This window comes from Panicum hallii, chromosome 6 (assembly GCF_002211085.1).
Source record: "Panicum hallii strain FIL2 chromosome 6, PHallii_v3.1, whole genome shotgun sequence".
NCBI lineage: Eukaryota > Viridiplantae > Streptophyta > Magnoliopsida > Poales > Poaceae > Panicum > Panicum hallii.
In genome coordinates, this window is record NC_038047.1 from 3,155,390 (window position 1) to 3,173,527 (window position 18,138).

The 18,138-nt window shown below is 45.3% G+C and overlaps 4 protein-coding genes across 5 annotated transcripts; 3 read left to right on the forward strand and 1 right to left on the reverse strand.

Moving 5' to 3' along the window:
• The first annotated feature begins 150 nt into the window (after positions 1 to 150).
• On the forward strand, positions 151 to 3,725 carry LOC112896764 (pentatricopeptide repeat-containing protein At1g07590, mitochondrial). The gene is made up of 2 exons (XM_025964893.1): positions 151 to 759; positions 1,139 to 3,725. The coding sequence occupies exons 1-2, from the start codon at positions 439 to 441 to the stop codon at positions 2,387 to 2,389; spliced, it is 1,572 nt and encodes a 523-aa protein (XP_025820678.1). The 5' UTR covers positions 151 to 438; the 3' UTR covers positions 2,390 to 3,725.
• Positions 3,726 to 4,261: 536 nt separating this feature from the next.
• On the reverse strand, positions 4,262 to 6,514 carry LOC112896765. The gene is made up of 2 exons (XM_025964894.1): positions 6,200 to 6,514; positions 4,262 to 6,051 (listed from the first exon to the last, which is right to left on the reverse strand). Exon 2 carries the CDS (start codon positions 5,984 to 5,986, stop codon positions 4,544 to 4,546), a length of 1,443 nt encoding a protein of 480 aa, XP_025820679.1. The 5' UTR covers positions 5,987 to 6,051; positions 6,200 to 6,514; the 3' UTR covers positions 4,262 to 4,543.
• A 2,145-nt stretch (positions 6,515 to 8,659) lies between these two features.
• LOC112896738 lies at positions 8,660 to 13,978 on the forward strand. The gene is made up of 5 exons (XM_025964856.1): positions 8,660 to 10,037; positions 10,209 to 10,780; positions 10,888 to 11,107; positions 12,196 to 13,538; positions 13,622 to 13,978. The coding sequence occupies exons 1-4, from the start codon at positions 8,772 to 8,774 to the stop codon at positions 13,513 to 13,515; spliced, it is 3,378 nt and encodes a 1,125-aa protein (XP_025820641.1). The 5' UTR covers positions 8,660 to 8,771; the 3' UTR covers positions 13,516 to 13,538; positions 13,622 to 13,978.
• A 525-nt stretch (positions 13,979 to 14,503) lies between these two features.
• On the forward strand, positions 14,504 to 18,100 carry LOC112896750. Of its 2 annotated transcripts, none has more exons than XM_025964875.1 (8): positions 14,504 to 14,762; positions 14,901 to 14,969; positions 15,153 to 15,182; positions 15,930 to 15,962; positions 16,958 to 17,028; positions 17,256 to 17,337; positions 17,640 to 17,729; positions 17,830 to 18,100. In XM_025964875.1, the coding sequence occupies exons 1-8, from the start codon at positions 14,673 to 14,675 to the stop codon at positions 17,860 to 17,862; spliced, it is 498 nt and encodes a 165-aa protein (XP_025820660.1). In that variant the 5' UTR covers positions 14,504 to 14,672; the 3' UTR covers positions 17,863 to 18,100. The 2 variants fall into 2 exon arrangements, with proteins under 2 accessions (XP_025820660.1, XP_025820661.1); XM_025964876.1 differs by having other exon boundaries at positions 17,262 to 17,337.
• Positions 18,101 to 18,138: the final 38 nt, after the last annotated feature.

The following is an 18,138-nucleotide window of genomic DNA, read 5'->3' on the forward strand; positions in this document are numbered from 1 at the left end:
ATTCAAACATTCGGCAAATCATTATGCCTGACTGGACGTTTTGTTTTTGTTACGGTGACGTTTGCCATGTTGAATGATATGGTGACTGAATGCTTCACATGAATATTGTTACATTTGAATGATGGATAATGCGTTACTAAGGGATTCAAATGTTTCTGATCTGATATGGTATTTCTTTTGTCATGTTCATTCAAGATTCGACACGTTATAAGTGATGCGAGTTCAAATGTTTCCATCGATTTGTCAGCCTTTTCATCTTTTGAGAGGATCGATTCGTCAGGTTTGGCCCTGATTCACCATATACATTCGCAGAGGTAGTGATGGCCATCGTCCATGATAAAACTTCTTGGGTGCCTTCCGGAGCGTTGATTTCCGATCCGACGGCTCCGGGCGCGGGAAGTGTCCAGTGCTCCTGCTCACCGGCTCAGCTCCGCCGCGATGCTGCTGCTACGGGCGCTGCTCCGGCGCCGGCGGCCGCCGCTCCCCGCCCACGTCCCCGCCGCAGGATTCTTCACCAGCTCCGGGTGCGACGCCCTCGCCCCTCCTCCGCCTCCGCTGCCGGGGCCTCCTCCTGCGGCGGAGGGGCCCCGCGATGAGCCGGGGCAGGAGGGCTCGCTGGCGCGGCGGGTGGAGCGGGCGGCGTCGGTGTGCGCGGCCATGCGGGGGTGGATGGCAGACGGCCGCGCCGTGCACCGCGGACACGTCTTCCACGCCGTCAACCGCCTCCGACGCCACCGCCGGCACCGCACCGCCCTCCAGGTACTCTTGTCCTGCCACCGATTTCTTCTCTCTCTTTCTCGCATTCCCGGCCTTCCTGGCTTGGATTCCATCGTCTTCAACAAGATCTTCCTTGTGATCCATGCAGTTTAGCTGCTGTCAGGAAATGCCTGTTCTTATACTCATAATGATTCCTCTACGTGCTCACCTGCAGTGAGGACTAAAATTTTACTTGTGTTTGGATAGTAATTCAGTTATACCAAAATTTTACTTCTGATATAACCACTCGGCCAATTACCGTGTAATCAGCTTCTGTTTGCTTAACAATGTACGGATAGTGGTCGATCTTGGCAAGATTTTCCTTACCTTTTATTTATTCAAGAACTGACACTTCATTTCTGCAATTGTTCTCTTGCTGCAGGTCATGGAATGGATCATGAGAGAGAGGCCCTACAAGCTGAGTGAGCTTGATTACTCATATCTCCTAGAGTTCACGGCTAAAGTCCATGGCATTTCTGAAGCGGAAAGTCTTTTCCTTCGGGTGCCTCAGGAATACCAGAAAGAGCTGCTCTATAACAACCTTGTCATCGCTGCTTTGGATCTGGGTCTGATCAAGCATTCCTACGCGTACATGAGGAAAATGAGGGAATTGTCCCTGCCAATTTCGCCATATGTTTACAACCGCCTGATCATCCTCCATTCTTCACCTGGGCGCAGGAAAACTATATCCAAGATCCTTTCTCAGATGAAAGCTGATCGTGTAACCCCTCACACGTCAACCTACAACATCTTGTTGAAGATACAGACCAATGAGCACAACATTGATGGGGTAGCGAGGGTGTTCAATGATATGAAGAGAGCAAAGATTGAACCCAATGAGATCACTTATGGCATTCTAGCTATTGCACATGCTGTAGCAAGACTCTATACTGTTTGCCAGACATATGTAGAAGCCATTGAGAATTCCATGACAGGTACTAATTGGTCTACACTGGAAATTCTTTTAATCTTATATGGATACCTTGGGAAGGAAAAGGAGCTAAAGAGAACATGGGAGATCATGCAAGGTCTCCCTCATATTCGATCAAAAAGCTTCATACTAGCAATTGAAGCATTTGGAAAGGTTGGGTCCATTGAACAGGCAGAGAAGATATGGGTCAATATAAATTCAACGAAGAAGTTAAGCCTTACAGAACAGTTCAATTCCATTTTATCAGTTTACTGCAGGCATGGTATTGTGGATAAAGCATCAGCTGTGTTCAAACAAATGAGAGCAAGTGGATGCCAGCCGAATGCTATTACTTATCGCCACTTAGCTTTAGGTTGCTTGAAATCGGGTCTTGTTAAAGAAGCTTTGAACACAATGGATATGGGGAAGAAAGAAGTTGTCACTAAGAAGGTGAGAAGTTCAACACCGTGGTTGGAGACTACCCATATGTTGCTTGAGAACTTTGCAGAAATTGGTGACTTGGAAAATGCAAAGAGAGTATATGGAGAACTGAGTGAATCAAAATATTGTAGGAATTCCTTTGTGTACAACACCCTCCTTAAAGCCTATGTGAAGGCAAAAGTTTATGAGCCAGATTTGTTGAGGACAATGATTCTGAGAGGGGCAATGCCTGATGCTGAGACATATAGCCTTCTCAGACTGATCGAACAGTTCAAGATATGAAGGCATCTGTTTGCTGTTGCTTTCAAGGAGATCAAGGATTAGCACGAAAACAGGTGGTGAATATAGTCATACAAAAATCAGTAATGAACTCGTAGAAATTATTTGGAGAACATGATGACCAAATTGCCTTTTTGGTGATCGATTTATTGCACATTGATCCCAACATCTGCACAATCCCTTTGGAGAGGTACAGCTGTCTTTTGTATCCTAACCAGTTTTGCTAGAAACCTGTGCGTTCCAAGCTCTGGAAATTTCCTTTCACCTCCATGAACAAGCTATACAAAATGATCAACTGGTTCAATTGAATGTTGGAATCATAATCGTGATCCAATGTTTTCCCCCGGCGAACATTATAGGAGAGCTGCATTTCATTTCAAGTAGAAAAGAAGAGCAAGGGCAAAATTGCATTAGATGGAACACATATGCTCTCCAGCAAGAAAGGATGGATTATGTCTTTATCATGACGCACGACGTGTTACACATACTATGGGCATCATTGATTTATTGTACTATTGTAACAGTCTTTGCAGACCCTCACATTCTGCTGTATAGGAGTTATATCTGCACAGATGAGAAAACAGTAGAAGCTCTTCCCAAGCTGAAGAAACAAGTGCTGTTTTCCCATAGACCTGAGCACATCCAACTCCAGTCTAGCATTTTTTTTCTCATATACAAGTCGACCGTGCTCTTGCAGTCATGGACTCCATATGGCAGGGTACTGATGGATGCACAAAAAGCAGTTTCACCAAGTATGTGAACTTAGCACCCATTTCCGAATGGTTTGCTCTTGATCTCGTCGGTTCAGATACAGTCCACTTCTGTGTTAAGGAGCCTGACAATGTCCTTGGAGATGACTACAAGAAGAATCAATGATTGTTATGGAAAGTGGAATCCATATAATCTGTTAATTTGGATTCCGAATTAATTATATAGGTTTTCAGGTTAGAAATCTACATATTGGTCAAAGTGGTCCTGTAGGCCTGAGGAACTCTGTGGTTTTTGCAACTCTTTTAGAACTTACAGTTCTGGGTCTTGTGGATTTCGTACATTTGATTATTTCATAAGTATGTATAGGAAAGTCCCCTACTGTTGCCTCCAGAAAAGGGAAAAGAAAAGGAGCCCGACAATTCTACATTGGGCTTTCTTGATCTCCAGAAATGAGCTGCTTCTCCATCAACAAAGGTCGAAGGTGGACGGTTTGGAGGTCTCGGAAAATGTCATCAATTTTGTCAATAGAATGGGTGTTCTAACCTTTACAAATGTTCAGGTAGTCAAATGACAATGCTGAAATGTAATGGCCGACACATGAAAATGTGCACTGATTTTATCGTCTCCATTTTCCATATATAGAGCTGTTCTGTGATGTGCAGTTGCTGATTATAGGTCAATGTCAAATAAAAGATGAGTTATGCTAGAACTAAGAAAATCCTATCTCTGTTTGAGGATGTTACCAGTTGTCTTTATTATATGTGACAACCTAGCCGTGTTCTATGCAGTTAAGATGTCAACACGGAAATATCTTATAAAAAGGAGCACTCGTTTTGCACATCATATCTGTATAAATTTATACGCTAATTCCCAGTGGCATAAGAGACATTTTAACTCTCAATATGGCTTGCTATAGAAGAGATTGTAGACTTGAACGTCCCAACAAATCTGTTTGTGCTGCACTCTGATTTGGGTCACAATGCTATTTTTTGCTGCCCTGGTCACAGCGACACTGGCAATTTGGAGCAGAAACAGAGAGACCCAAGCAGACTCAATGATGTTTCTTACGCTAGAATAACTTCTTAATAGACTCAATTTGATGCTTGTAGTAAACAAAAACTGTAGTTCAAATCAGGAATGCCCACAAGGCTACAGATATGTGCAAGGGAAGTTATAACGATATACCAAAAACAGAGCCGAAATCAGAATATATATTCCAATCATACAAAAGAACAAGATTAATCGGTGATGTTGGAACTGACATTTCAACTCCTTTTCCATGATGAAGCTACATACATGGTATGTAAAAGAAAGGCAGGAACAAGCGATGGCTATACATTCCTAATGTTATTAACCTTGAGATGTTATTGAAGCAAATCATGGTAACAACCACCAATGGGGCATGGTCTGTAGGTTTTATTGAAGAGAGTGACAGCACTCTGGTACCTACTGTTGCCGCCTCCTTGTTCTTCTTGTGATTGTGGACTCTGAAGGTCTTGACCGCCTACTTGACCCAGGCCCTCCCATGATAACAGCTGTGGTGCTAGAATTCGACATTTGCTCCACAGATGATGACTGCTGAGGAGCTGCAGGAGCCGCCGGTGCAATATTGTCAGAATTAGAAGGTGGCAATGGTATTTGATTGCTGCTCTCAGAGGCAGCATTGCCCATATTCAGCATTATTGCAGTTGCAGGTACGACAGACGATGCATTGTTATCTTGCCTTTGCTGTCTCCGAGCCCTAGCCCTTTGCCGGCCTCCAGGAACCACGGTCATCTCAATCCCTGTTGGGCTCGGGAGGCCTCTCACTATGCCCTGGTTTTCTATCAACTGCCTCACTACTGTTGCTATTCCTCTTGTGTCTGTCATTTGCAGCTGCTGTCTCAGGCTCTCCCTTCTGTTTGCTCGCGGCCTGGGTGGCATGTCAAGGGTAGCGGAATCTCCTTCTTCACCGCCTCTTCCATAAATCGGAGTGACATTCACTTCAAGCACCTCGCCCTTGCAGACAGGGCACTCAGAGTGTGCTGAATGAGAATGAAGCCACTGGTACAAGCATGGCCAGCAGAAGAGATGACCGCAAGGTGTAACCACGGGCTCTTTAGCCGGGTCAAGACAGATATTGCACTCAAAGCTGGAGCTGCATTCGCAGCACCCATCCTTCTTAGCAGCACCCTTTCCACCCACCTTATTGTCGCCATCCAGCTTTTGCCGCCTTGCTGCTTCTAAAGAGTTATGGGTGCGTTGGATTGCCCAGACCAGCCTATCCGCTTCTGGACTAGCTGCCCGTTGGCTGCGGTTAGCTGATCCTGGCCTCACAATGCTGTGCTGCTGGCTAATCTGGATCACCCTCTGAAAGCGGAGCTCAGGAGTCCCTGCTTCAATCGCAGCAGCCCCTCGAACGGACCGACGCAGTATGCTTGTGCTAACCATCTCCATTCCACCACCAGCACCAGCCACCCGACCAGGGCGCACAAACCTTTCCACCCAAGGTGTAAGATCATCCCCTTCCAACCCAGAGGCAGCAACCAGCGGCCGTGTGACATTGGCACCTTCCACTGGTGCCAGCTCAGGAGCATCAGCGTCCTCTTCACCATCGGTGCTGTGGCCGTCGAGCCAGGCATAAACTATGGGATCAAGCATCGGCTGCTCCTCCGGGGTAGAGAGCGCATTCGACGGGGAGTAGGCCGCCGCCGGGGCGAGCGATTCTTCAGGCTCGCCCGCTCTTGGGGCATCCGGCGCAGGACCTGTCGAGTTGGGCATCAACAACGGGCAATCGAGCGCGGCGTCGAGCCGGCCCGGAGGCCGCGGCAATGGAGGGAGGCCGAGGTACAGGTTTAGATCCATGCGCCTCCTGCTCCGGCTGCCCTCCGCAGCCTCCTCGCCCGCCATGCCTGCGCAAACGCAGAAGCCGCTTGCTTCCGCCGATTAATCAAACAGCATACACACTCTTACACCTGCAGAACTCCCCATGGAACGAGACACCAATCTAAGAACAGCAAGAACAAGTCTTCGACCCCCGGGAACAGCGGAATCAGCCGGAACACCGTACGGATCTGTGTAGGATCAAAAGGGCCCGAACAAAATCGAATCTTTGGCACGAACCTATAGAGACTTCACGGGATTTCACGGCGCCGGACGCGATCCGCTAGGATCTTCGAGGAGGACGGGGTTTTTTCTCAGGCACCATGAGGGGCGGTGATAGCGGTGGGAAATCGCTGGAGGAGCATGCCAAACTGAATCCGGGATTTAGTCATATGGAAGGAGGAATCGGAAAGGGAGGCGATTTATGTTTGGGGATTTCTGGGAGAATTCGAAGCGGCCGGAATGGATTGGATAGCGAGGGCGCGGGCAGAGGAGACGAGGAAGAGAGGAACAGGGGAAAACCGCTGGCGCTGGGTTTTATTTCTCCATCGTTTTTGTTGTCTCAGAAAGACCTGGCTGGAGGCTGATTATATAAGCATATAAATCATTTATTTTCGACCTGAAATGATCTGGTGCATTTATAAAGAAATGATTTTGGCAGGTGTTAAATTGGAAAGTATAAAAATGTGATAGCCAACACGTTGTGCCCACCTGCATAGCCAAGTCGTGTCCAAGATGATTTTATCATCTATCAACGTCATTTTGGTATGACTACATATCTACATCTCCTTCTAAAATGGAAACATTGCTTTTTAGCTTCAATGATAAAGTGGCGTTTTGGTGGAGATCGTAAGCCTCGTAAAATATTTAGCAAAATGACTTGTTGAAATTTTAGTGGCACTTTAATGAACTATGCTATTTTCTACGTTTTTGATGCTATTTGATCCAACACAAATCAGCGCATAAATAAATTTATTTCGTATGGACAAATACCTCCACAACATAGCTCTCTTTCTTATGCGCGGGCTCCACATGTCATCTTCTTCCATCTTTTCTAGACTCATCTCGCCGGTCACTCAATGAGTCGAGCATGAAGGTCAGGGACGCTGTTGTCGCGTGAAACTTCTCGTTGAAGTTGTAGTTATAGGATGTGGCTGAAAATGACACCAACAAGCATTGTTCGTTGCCTGCATATGAAGTAGTTTGGAGACCAGCTTGTTCTCTGCGACTGTTGCATAGAGCCACGTCGCACCTAGTTAAGCATCATAAACTTACACGAGCGAACATACTTGCGCCTGGTCTGCCACCCCTCTAGGGCTCCACAATTGAACGCGAGACGCATAAGGCGCTCCACGTCGTTGGGCATCAACTCATGCTGCTTGCCCATCTTGGGACCGTTGGCGGTATTTTATGTTTGGGACATGTTGGGAGAACAATGATCCATAGCATGTGCACATGCTTTGATCGAATTAAGAGCATGGTGAGACGTGGAACCCGAGACCGCATCACTAGAAACTATCTATACAGAGAGCAACCCCTCACCTCAAAAAAGAACGCCACTTCCAATGATTGCGCTAGATGAGGGGCCAACAACCGGATATACATCCGTGCCGATATTCACCGCTGCGGTCACAGCTCCTAGCGTGGGTGGTGGCATGTCGTGTGAGGGTGGGAGCAGTGCTAGATTGGGGAATAAAGGAATACAAAAGAGAATGAAGTAGAACCCATAACTTAAGATATATAAAAGAGACACAGTGTATTTTTATCTATACGGAAATACCAAAGTATGCACACGAGCTTAATAGCATTAAAGATGTAGACAACTAATTGTAATAGCATGAATCTAGATAGGTGAATTGTAATGATATATCTACAAACTCAGATATTTACAATGGTATTCATCCAATTAATCCCAAAAAATATAGGTTGTAAAAAAAATTATTCTAGCCGAGCAAAATTTATTTATTTGGAACCAATAATATAAATTTTTTTATGGCTAATTTGCTCCGAGCAAGGAGAATCCTATTTTTGAAGTGCGAGTCTATTCCACTCTTCTTCATCCGTAAAATCACATGGATATAGAAAGATATCGTAAAAACTTCCGCTAACTTGCTTACGTGCAACTAACCACTATATTCTTCTCCATCATATAATCTTACGATGTCAAATAGTTAGCTGAAAAACTTACTACCAAAAGCTAATTTTATTTTTTTAACAAATATTAAATTGTTAGTCAAAACAATCCTAGCATTGCTGTTAACCTTACCCAGCTGAGCTGTGGCTCAAGCAACCAAAATCAAATGTACTATGTACATATGTTAGACTCGGAGGCGCGTATTCTATGCAAACTCGCTTTATCGTGCAGGCTCATCGAGGCATGTATAGGGCCTGCTTGGTTCCCAGCCGTGGATCGCCACACCGCAACTGTAGCGGTGCTTAAGATGCGGCGCTAAAATCCAGAGCCATATTTATGGCAGAAAAAATAACTAGCAGGAAGCTAAAAAACTATGGCGTACCGTATTCTATTAATGAACCAAGCACTGCCCTAACATTTGCGGCGGCCCCGCGTCCAAGGCGTGGCGTGATGTGGCGTGGAACCAAACACGCCGGTAGCCACAGCTCACGTCGCCAAGCCTCGTGCACCACGTCCAAACCCAGCCCGGCCCATTAAAATGCAGCCCGATCCGGGGCCACCGGTCAGACACTCTCTGTGTCTCTGCCTCCCTCCCCGGCACCCCTCGCCGTCGCCGACTACCGGATCAACACCAGGTCAGCCCGCCGCAAAACCTAGATCTCGCTGCCGCCGGCCGGCATGTCCTCCGGATCCGCGTCCCGCCACGGGCGCCTCCTCATCTCGCCGTCGCTCTCCACCCCGACCTTCTCCACCCGCTCCCCATCGCCGTCCCCCGCGCCGCACCACCACCACGAGCGCCGCAACTCCACTTCCTCCCCGAAGCCCCTCGTCCCATTCCCCTCCTCCTCCTCCAGGCCCCGCTCCTCCATCGGCGGCGCCGCGGCGTCGGCCTCGTCCGCCTCGGGCGCGGCGTTCGCCCACAACGCGCGCCTCGCGGCGGCGCTGGTGCCCGCCGCGGCCTTCCTCCTCGACCTCGGCGGGCTCCCGGTCTTCGCCGTCCTCGCCATCGGCCTCGCGGCCGCCTACCTCCTCGACGCGCTCCAGCTGCGGCAGGGCGCCTTCTTCACCGTTTGGGCGGCGCTGCTCGCGGCCGACGTCGCCTTCTTCTTCTCCGCCTCCCTCTCCTCCGCAGCTGCCGCATCGCTGCCTTTGACCGTCCTCGCGCTGCTCCTCTGCGCCGAGACCTCCTTCCTCATCGGGGTCTGGGCGTCGCTGCAGTTCCGATGGATCCAGCTCGAGAACCCCACCATCGTGGCCGCGCTCGAGCGCCTGCTCTTCGCGTGCGTGCCCATTGCCGCGCCTGCCCTCTTCACCTGGGCTCTCGTGTCCGCGGTCGGGATGGCCAATGCGTCCTACTACTTCGCCGCGTTCTGCATGGTGTTCTACTGGCTCTTCTCCATACCTCGGCCGTCCAGCTTCAATAACCGTAAGCTGGACGCCTCGGTGCAGGACAGTGATGGCATTCTGGGCCCCTTGGAAAGCTGTGTGCATTCGTTGTATCTGCTGTTCGTGCCAGTGTTGTTCCACGCTGCATCCCATCATGCCACGCTCTTCACCTCGTGGGGCAGTGTGTGTGAACTGCTGCTGCTGTTCTTCATACCATTCTTGTTCCAGCTCTATGCGTCCACTCGGGGTGCACTGTGGTGGATCACAAGGGATGCCCGCACAATGGATCAGATAAGGATCGCGAATGGGTTGGTTGCACTGGTCGTGGTGGTGCTGTGCCTTGAGGTGCGAGTTGTGTTCTACTCGTTTGGAAGGTACATTCATGCTCCACCACCACTGAATTACCTGCTTGTCACGGTCACAATGCTTGGTGGCGCTTTGGGCCTCGCAGCACATGCTGCTGGCAAGGTTGGGGATGCGGCTAGCTCAGCGGCTTTTACAGTGTTGGCAGTGCTAGTCAGTGGAGCAGGAGCTGTAGTCATTGGATTCCCTGTGATGGTATGTTGCAGCCTCCTCTATAGCAACTGGTATCTGCAATTGTGAAAAATTTCACCAACATTACCAGTGCCTAAATGAGTTTTCTAGTATAGACTTAAAAAAAAATTGCTCGATGTCATTGATTTTTTTGACCATGCCGTGTTTTAACTTTTTTGGTTAATTCTTTTGCAGTTCCTTCCACTGCCAATGATTTCTGGCTATTATGTTGCAAGGTTCTTTACTAAGAAAAGCTTGTCATCATACTTCACCTTTGTGGCAATTGCAAGCCTGATGGTCCTTTGGTTCGTGGTGCATAATTATTGGGATCTGAATATTTGGATTGCTGGCATGCCATTGAAGTCCTTCACTAAGTATGTTGTTGCAGCTGTTATCATGGCAATGGCTGTTCCTGGTTTGGCACTTCTCCCAACAAAACTTCGCTTTCTTCTGGAACTTGGTCTTATTGGTCATACATTGTTGCTATGCTACATCGAGAACCGATTGTTCAACTATACCTCCATGTATTACTTTGGATTTGAAGAGGATATCATCTATCCTAGTTATATGGTTTTGATTACAACCTTTTTGGGCTTGGCTCTTGTGAGGAGATTATATGTTGATCAGAGGATTGGGCCCAAAGCAGCTTGGATCTTGATTTGTCTATATTCATCAAAACTATCAATGTTGTTTATGACATCAAGATCAGTTATATGGGTTTCAGCTGTTTTGCTACTTGCTGTTACTCCCCCTTTACTTCTTTACAGGTATTCACTGCAACTCTAGTGTTCTTATTGGATCATCCATATGCTGTATCGATTAAACTGCTGCCAATTTTATAAGTTGATAAGATCTTCTTGCTTGTCTCTTTCAGAGACAACTCCAAAGGGACTGCTAGGATGAAGGTCTGGCAAGCTTATTTCCATGCATCTGTCATAGCATTTTCTGCCTGGCTCTGTCGGGAAACAATTTTTGAAGCTTTACAGTGGTGGAATGGAAGACCTCCTCCGGATGGTCTGTTACTGGGTTCGTATATTCTGTTGACAGGAGTTGCTTGCATCCCGATAGTCATTCTCCACTTCCCTCATGTTCAGGTAGTTGGTTGATACCTCTTTGTTCTAGTTAAAAAGACCGACCATCTTCTTAGACCACCTTGTGATATTTCTGTGCTCTGCTGTTATTGTTTGTATTCTTAACAAATATCTCGTGAAGGTCTGTTCATTTTCAGAGCTATAGCATGATGTTAGGAGTTCGCGCTATGGATAATTCACTCATTCTTAATGCTAGAAATAGAAGCTATTCAAAAAGAAGAAGTTATAAATGTGTTTAAAGACATGATATCATACTTGCGGCCATATTTAGTGTCAGACTGTCAGAATGTGCACTTGTTTAGGCCCACATGGCTAAATTCCTAGATGCAAGGTCAGAAAAAAATGTATCAAAGTCTCACTTGCAATCTGGAAGTTCAAATTTATCTTGCTTTCCTGGCAATTTTATGAACATAGCAAAGTTATAGAAAAAAAATTAGTTCATTTATGGGATGCGCATTCTGAACTTTGAACTGAAACACCTAATGGTTTTAAAGATTAGGTACGTATAATCTGAATAGCTGACATTATTTTGTTTCCTTAAAAGAGAATGAACATCTAAATCCCTTCATGCGATGGATTCTAGGTTAGACTATCTTTTACTGAACAGTTCAATTCCAGTGATCAGCATGTGACTTTCATGATGCTAAAAAATATCCGTCACCTGAAATGGCTGTAATGCTTGCACAAACAAATAATTATGGATTTGGCACCATAATTTCAAATTTGAACTTCTAGGGTTATCTATGGAATTTTAATTATGCGTTCTCACCTGTGGTTCTGCTTCCTTAACCAAACATTAGAAACGGTCCTCATAACTTCTGATTTTATCAAGAGGTGGTGTTATCAAGTTATTTCCCATGTATTTTTCTGACCAATCTGTGAAAAGCAATATTTTTGCCTTTTGTTTTTGTAACTGAATGTAATTCCTCCTTACACAAAGCATCTTCAAGTTAATGATTGAACCATACATCTCGTTGTTTAATACATTGTGTTTTCCCTTTCTTATGTTACTGTTGGCTCTGTACCAGTCTTCATCTTACAAATTCTTTTGGTGCTGCACCAATTGATCATATTTCAATATTTCCTTGCAGTCAGCAAAGAGATTCCTGGTCCTTGTTGTGGCTACAGGCCTTCTCTTTGTTATTATGCAGCCTCCTATTAAGCTATCATGGGTATACCATTCACAATTAATCTCAGCAGCACATTTAACTGATGATGACACTTCAATATATGGGTTTGTAGCATCAAAGCCCACGTGGCCATCATGGCTGCTCATCACAACTGTGGTACTTACATTAGCGGCAGTTACATCCATCATCCCAGTGAAGTATGTTGTTGAGTTGAGGGCTTTGTATGGAGTGGCGGTTGGGGTCACACTAGGCATCTATATATGTGTTCAGTACTTCTTCCAGGCAGTTGTTCTGTATCCTCTTCTTGTTGCAACAATTGTCTCTGCGGCAGTCTTCGTTGTATTCACCCATCTCCCTTCTGAATCCAGCACAAGGGTTTTGCCATGGGTGTTCTCTTTCTTGGTAGCTTTGTTCCCAGTCACCTATCTGCTTGAAGGACAATTAAGAGCCAAAAATTTTGCAGATGAGGATGAAGCAGAGAAGTTCACCAACATGTTGGCTGTAGAAGGGGCAAGAATGTCACTTTTGGGTCTCTATGCTGCTATTTTCATGATCATTGCATTGGAGATTAAGTTTGAACTGGCTTTGCTACTGCGTGACAAGGCTGCAGACAGAGGCGTAACACATGGCCCATCTAGTCGGAGCTCTGCCTTCCCACCCAAAGCAAGGCTGCTCCAGCAACGTAGAGCTCATGCTGCACCAACATTCACCATCAAGAGATTGGCAGCTGAGGCAGCTTGGATGCCTGCGATTGGCAATGTTTCTACTGTGCTGTGCTTCATCATCTGCCTTGTTCTCAATATAACCCTGACTGGTGGCTCGAACCGTGCTATCTTCTTCCTAGCACCCATCCTTCTGCTTTTGAACCAGGATTCAGATATCTTTGCAGGATTTGGTGACAGGCAGCGCTATTTCCCTGTAACAATTTCTATTTCTGGGTATTTGCTATTGACAGCATTGTATAGGATATGGGAGGAGACTTGGCCTGGCAATGGAGGATGGGCTCTTGATATTGGGGGCCCAGGCTGGCTATTCGCTGTGAAAAATGTCGCTCTTCTTGTTCTGACATTACCCAATCACATTCTCTTCAACCGCTTCATGTGGGATTATGTCAGACAGACAGATGCAAAGCTACTGTTGACTCTACCTCTCAACTTGCCCTCGATTATAATGACAGACATACTTACTATTCGGGTGTTAGGATTGCTAGGAGCTATGTACTCTCTTGCCCAGTACCTGATATCAAGGCGGATAAGAATTGCTGGGATGAAATACATTTAAAATAGGATATGTAACTTTTTGAGGTAAATAAATCTTTTAAGCTTTGGCACAATTGCTGTCGATAGTATCCAGTTCCTGAAGCAAACTTTCAATGCATTGCTTGCAGGCTATCATACATCAACTTTCAGATGCTCAGGAATAGAGACATGTTTGCCTGGTCGGCTCGGAGGTAGCAGAGACAAAAAAGGGTTGAATGGATGCCTTTGCTTTTGTACTGAATGATCTGTATATGGAGTGTACACCCCAAAGGTGTTGTAGCATATATAGATGATGTTGACCTGCACATATGATGCCATCACCTTGGGCCATTTACTTTGAACTTTTGATGGTGCAACATTTTGCGACGAATACTTTTTGACTGGCCTGAGCAAAAGACTTTGTACATCTTGGTAGATTGTTTCTTGCCTAAATGACTTAATCAGTTAATCCAGAATGGCAGGACATGTCAATGTTTTTCCATATAGCTGCCTGGTTTTTGTTTGCTGCAGAAAGCCAGAAACGTTTGGTTCTAGCTCAAATGTGGCTTGCGGAAGACTTGTAACATTGTGACTGTATTTGTTGTTTGGGTCCTGAACCTAAAGCGAGACTGCGAGAGCTTGAACTGACTGATCGGCTATGAGTGACAGCATGTACGCTGAATCGTACAGACAAATATGCACGTGCCTTGTGTCTGACGCGTCTGTTCTTAACATCCTTTCTTCTGATTTATGATAATGACATGTGTATCTCTACTGTGACAGATGTATACCTCTACCTGCCCTGCCAGGTGCGTCTCTGAGTCTCATTTTTTTGGGAGGGGGTGCAGAGGGCCCGGTCCATCTCTCCGCCCTGACACCAAACGGGCCGTTCAAAAGCCTTTTCGTGCCGAATGTGTTCATTTGGGCCCAATGCTACTTGGGTCCATCTCGATACAGCCCAACTACTAGCCCATTCGCCCCTTCCCCACGTCCGATTCCAAAGCAAGCAACCATTTCGCCGCTCTCCGAATTCGAAAAAGTCTCGCCGTCGCCCGTCGCCGACTCTCTTCATCCTCCCTCCGCGGCGAGCCAAGCCGCCATTGTTGCCGCGCTCCTCCGCCGCGTCATCCCCCCTGTCGGCGCCCCCCCCACAGCAGCAGCTTCCTCCCACCGTTTCTTCCTCGCCGGAGTCCGCCAACGATGGACCCCGCGGCGCCGGGGAGGTTCGACATCCTCCAAAAGTCGTTCAAGAGCGCTTCCAAGTGCCTCCTCACTGCATGCTCCCGCGAGGTAAATTAACGGTTTCGTTCGCGCGCTCCCCCGTCCCTTTCCTCGGTTCCAAGAGCTCGGATCCTGGATGGGGATTCAATTTTTTTCAGTCTCCCGTGGTGCATTAGTTGACGGAATCGTGCTACTGCGGCGTTTCAGGTTGTCAACAGGGCTTTCCCGTCGTTCACGGATGCCGAGAGGGAGCGTCTGTACCGAATGCTCACCCGCGTGAGTCTCCTCATCTACTCCAGAATAGTATTCCCTATCCACTAGTTAGGGTTTACAAATAGCTTGCGAATTAGTTGATCCTGGTAATGCCTGCTAATTTCAATCGCGTGCAAAGTTCAGTTTTCGTATCCGGCTAGTGTGTTTCCTGTAGAGTTATTCATTTTTTTTGTGTGTTTTTTTCAGGTGATGAAGGCTATGCATGCCAACATAGAGGTACCCTTTTTTGTTCTGGGCTGTTTTCTGTTACCCTGTTATAAAGGAGGAATTGAATGCTCTTTTGAAAAATATGAGTTAAAGACTGAATTGCACACTAACTTTCTAAGGAAATTTGGATATCTGCAATTGCATACGGTGGCAATCTGGGAGGATCTAGCTTTACCTTGAACAATAAATGTTTCTTTCAACTCGTATCAGCCCCCATTTTCATCACTCCCACAATTCCTGAAGGGTCCCCTTCCTGAATAATATCAGATTAACAGTGTTTCAAATACATGTAATTCTACAATTTAGATTTTTCACACAACTTTGCTGCATTAGTTTTCTTATGTGCACCTCCCTTTCATAGTTCATAGTGCAATTAGCAACTAACAACTAACAAGGACACTCCAGTGATAAAAACATAATCTGAGATAATGATTATGTAATTATGTTATGTTAACTGTTTATTATACAGTGCCTCAATGTTTCGAGCTGACTTGCTAATGTCTGCCTTATTCTATAACCTTTTTGTCTCTCTGTTGCTGACTTGCTGTCAGTCACAATGTTTTCTGCTGCCCGACTTGCACAGCTAACAATTTGTATCTTGTATATACTCATGCATTATTGAATTACAATACAGATATTGCTTCTGTTATGTTTGCCAAGCCTGTTGCTGTTAGTATATATTTGTCTTCCTTTCTTGCATGTGCGCGCACTGTAGTGAATCCAATGTCTATCATATTTTGTTTCTTCATACTGCAGGAGGAGTTTGACGAAGTCTGCCAAGAAAGACGGGTAATTTTGAAATCTCTGTGTTCCCAACCATCTTAACAGCATATTTAGCACAGTTTGTGGATTTTCAACAGAGTTTTTTTTCTAGTTTATTAAGAGTTTTGTGGGACATGTACCATTTCTGCGTTTATGCTTACAACAGCACTACAAATGTAAAAGGAGCTCTTACCTACCATTTACTGTGGGGATTCTTTTAAATTCAGTGGGGTGGGCTGGTTAGGATTTGGTTTTGCACCACAAAGTATATGGTTGTATCATTCACAAAGGGGTAAAACTGTACTATCTGTTGTTAGATCCTTAATTCAAATGCATCTTATCATCTGCCTTCAGTGGTAGAATGACAAAGATTACCATTCAGATGTTCAGCCTCAGCAACTGATTTTGTCGATCCAGCAGTCATAAACTAATGGTCCCACATCATGTATTAGGTTAGCCGGTGCCCCTGCATTCTTGTGCATTTTTGTTTCTTCCACTTCATTTCTTTGACATATTCTTGCTCCGTTTCTTTTAAGAAGGCATTATTCTTGCTCTTAATGGCATATTAGGCTAGCACATAACCCCATTGGCCCATTTCCAATTTAACAGAGAAGCAAATGCAGTAGATTGATTCCTCAGCAAGGTGAAGTGCAAAGGCTGTGCACTTGGTATCTTCTCACAAATTGGACATGAGAGTGAATGGGTTTTAGCATTTTAGTCTCTGGGACAGCAATAGAGAAAATGAGGCAGACAATTTTAAGGTGGCTATGACCATGTGCTGCTAGTTAATGGCCATTGATTCACAATGATATGCTTTCAGGAAAGCTAGGCCGTTAGGGACACCTGGGATTAGAACAAAATCCATGTATTGTTTCTAGAAAATAGGTATTTAAATTCTAACAGTCATAACCCTGGTAAATTAAGAGGTCAGTTTTAAGTAATACTCCTTAGCACCTTGGAGTGTGCACGGTAGGGGGTACTCTATTTTCTGATGTGCGACATCATCACTCTTATTCTTTTAGGTTGCTGCTGCCCTTGACAAGATAGATGACTTTGATGAAGAGCAAAATCTGGATGTATTAGCTTCAGAGAAGTAAGCAACGTATCCTTTACCTTGGAGTCCTTTTTTTTTTGGGTGGGTGGGGGGGGGGGGATTTCTGGGTTATGACACATCCAGTGCTCTCTCTTTTATGCTTGTGAGCTAGTTAATAAGGACACAAAGATATTCCTTTGGCAAACTTAATGTATCATTTCTTGATTTGCTTTCTGTTCAAAGTTACCCAATATAGTTTATTCAGATGATAATTCATTCAATTGCAGGAACAGCATTGAAGAAATCGAAGAAAAGGTATCAAGGGCAAAGAAAGATGAAATTGAACATTTGACAGGTTTACTGAAAAAGGTAGTGTTGGTTTTACAGACTATGTCTACGATAAACTTAGTTTATTATCAAAGCAAGGTTCCAGTATTGTTTTCTTGAAAAAGAAACTAAGAACATTTTTGGTTCGTTTCACCACAATTCAAGTGGCAAGATGGCTACTGTCAGACTATAGTATTGTATACGGAAGTTACCCCCAGATGTTAATTTCTGTTGCTAAAATATGTTACAAGATGCAGTCAGATTTAGTATCGTTGTGCTAGCATTCCGATTTTAGGTAAAAATGTTGAATAGATTGAGTGAGTTGTTTCCTGTTAACAACATAGGTTGAAGAAAGTAACAATGCCATGAGAGCTCAAATTGAACTTCTGAAGAAAGGAGAGGATTCAACTGCATCAAGAGATGCCTTCAATAAGGTTTGTTCTCCCTTTTTTTCTCATCTCAGTTGTATCATCTGTTTCGTTCTATTATATGGTTCTCACTTTTGGTTCGATTTCTTACACCTTTTTTTGACAGCTGACTCAACTAAATTCTGCATTGGGAGCGTGAACAATGATGGTTGAGCCTGTCTGATGATTACTCTCAATGAGCATCTTCTGTATAGGGGTGTGGTAGATGTTACGTAGATGGGATGACACATGTTTCAGGAATTAGCCAGGATGCTATCAGATGATTTATGAATCTAATTTTATGTACCGTATAACAAACGCAGTTGTGTTTTGGATATGAACCTTAGATCCTGCAGTTATTTCTTTTACATCATGCGTAGCTTCAGTTCCTGCAATCAGCATTCAGAGTTATTGATCCACCATGTGACTTGTGCTC

Excerpts from the sequence above, each read along its gene's own strand:
- LOC112896764 (XM_025964893.1), top strand. The coding sequence starts at position 439 with ATGCTGCTGCTACGGGCGCTGCTCCGGCGCCGGCGGCCGCCGCTCCCC. Across the intron at positions 760-1,138 it reads GGCACCGCACCGCCCTCCAG|GTCATGGAATGGATCATGAG; the intron begins GTACTCTTGTCC and ends CTCTTGCTGCAG.
- LOC112896738 (XM_025964856.1), top strand. The coding sequence starts at position 8,772 with ATGTCCTCCGGATCCGCGTCCCGCCACGGGCGCCTCCTCATCTCGCCG. Across the intron at positions 10,038-10,208 it reads TCATTGGATTCCCTGTGATG|TTCCTTCCACTGCCAATGAT; the intron begins GTATGTTGCAGC and ends ATTCTTTTGCAG. Across the intron at positions 11,108-12,195 it reads TCCACTTCCCTCATGTTCAG|TCAGCAAAGAGATTCCTGGT; the intron begins GTAGTTGGTTGA and ends ATTTCCTTGCAG.
- LOC112896765 (XM_025964894.1), bottom strand. The coding sequence starts at position 5,986 with ATGGCGGGCGAGGAGGCTGCGGAGGGCAGCCGGAGCAGGAGGCGCATG.
- LOC112896750 (XM_025964875.1), top strand. The coding sequence starts at position 14,673 with ATGGACCCCGCGGCGCCGGGGAGGTTCGACATCCTCCAAAAGTCGTTC. Across the intron at positions 14,763-14,900 it reads TCACTGCATGCTCCCGCGAG|GTTGTCAACAGGGCTTTCCC; the intron begins GTAAATTAACGG and ends GCGGCGTTTCAG. Across the intron at positions 14,970-15,152 it reads TGTACCGAATGCTCACCCGC|GTGATGAAGGCTATGCATGC; the intron begins GTGAGTCTCCTC and ends TGTTTTTTTCAG.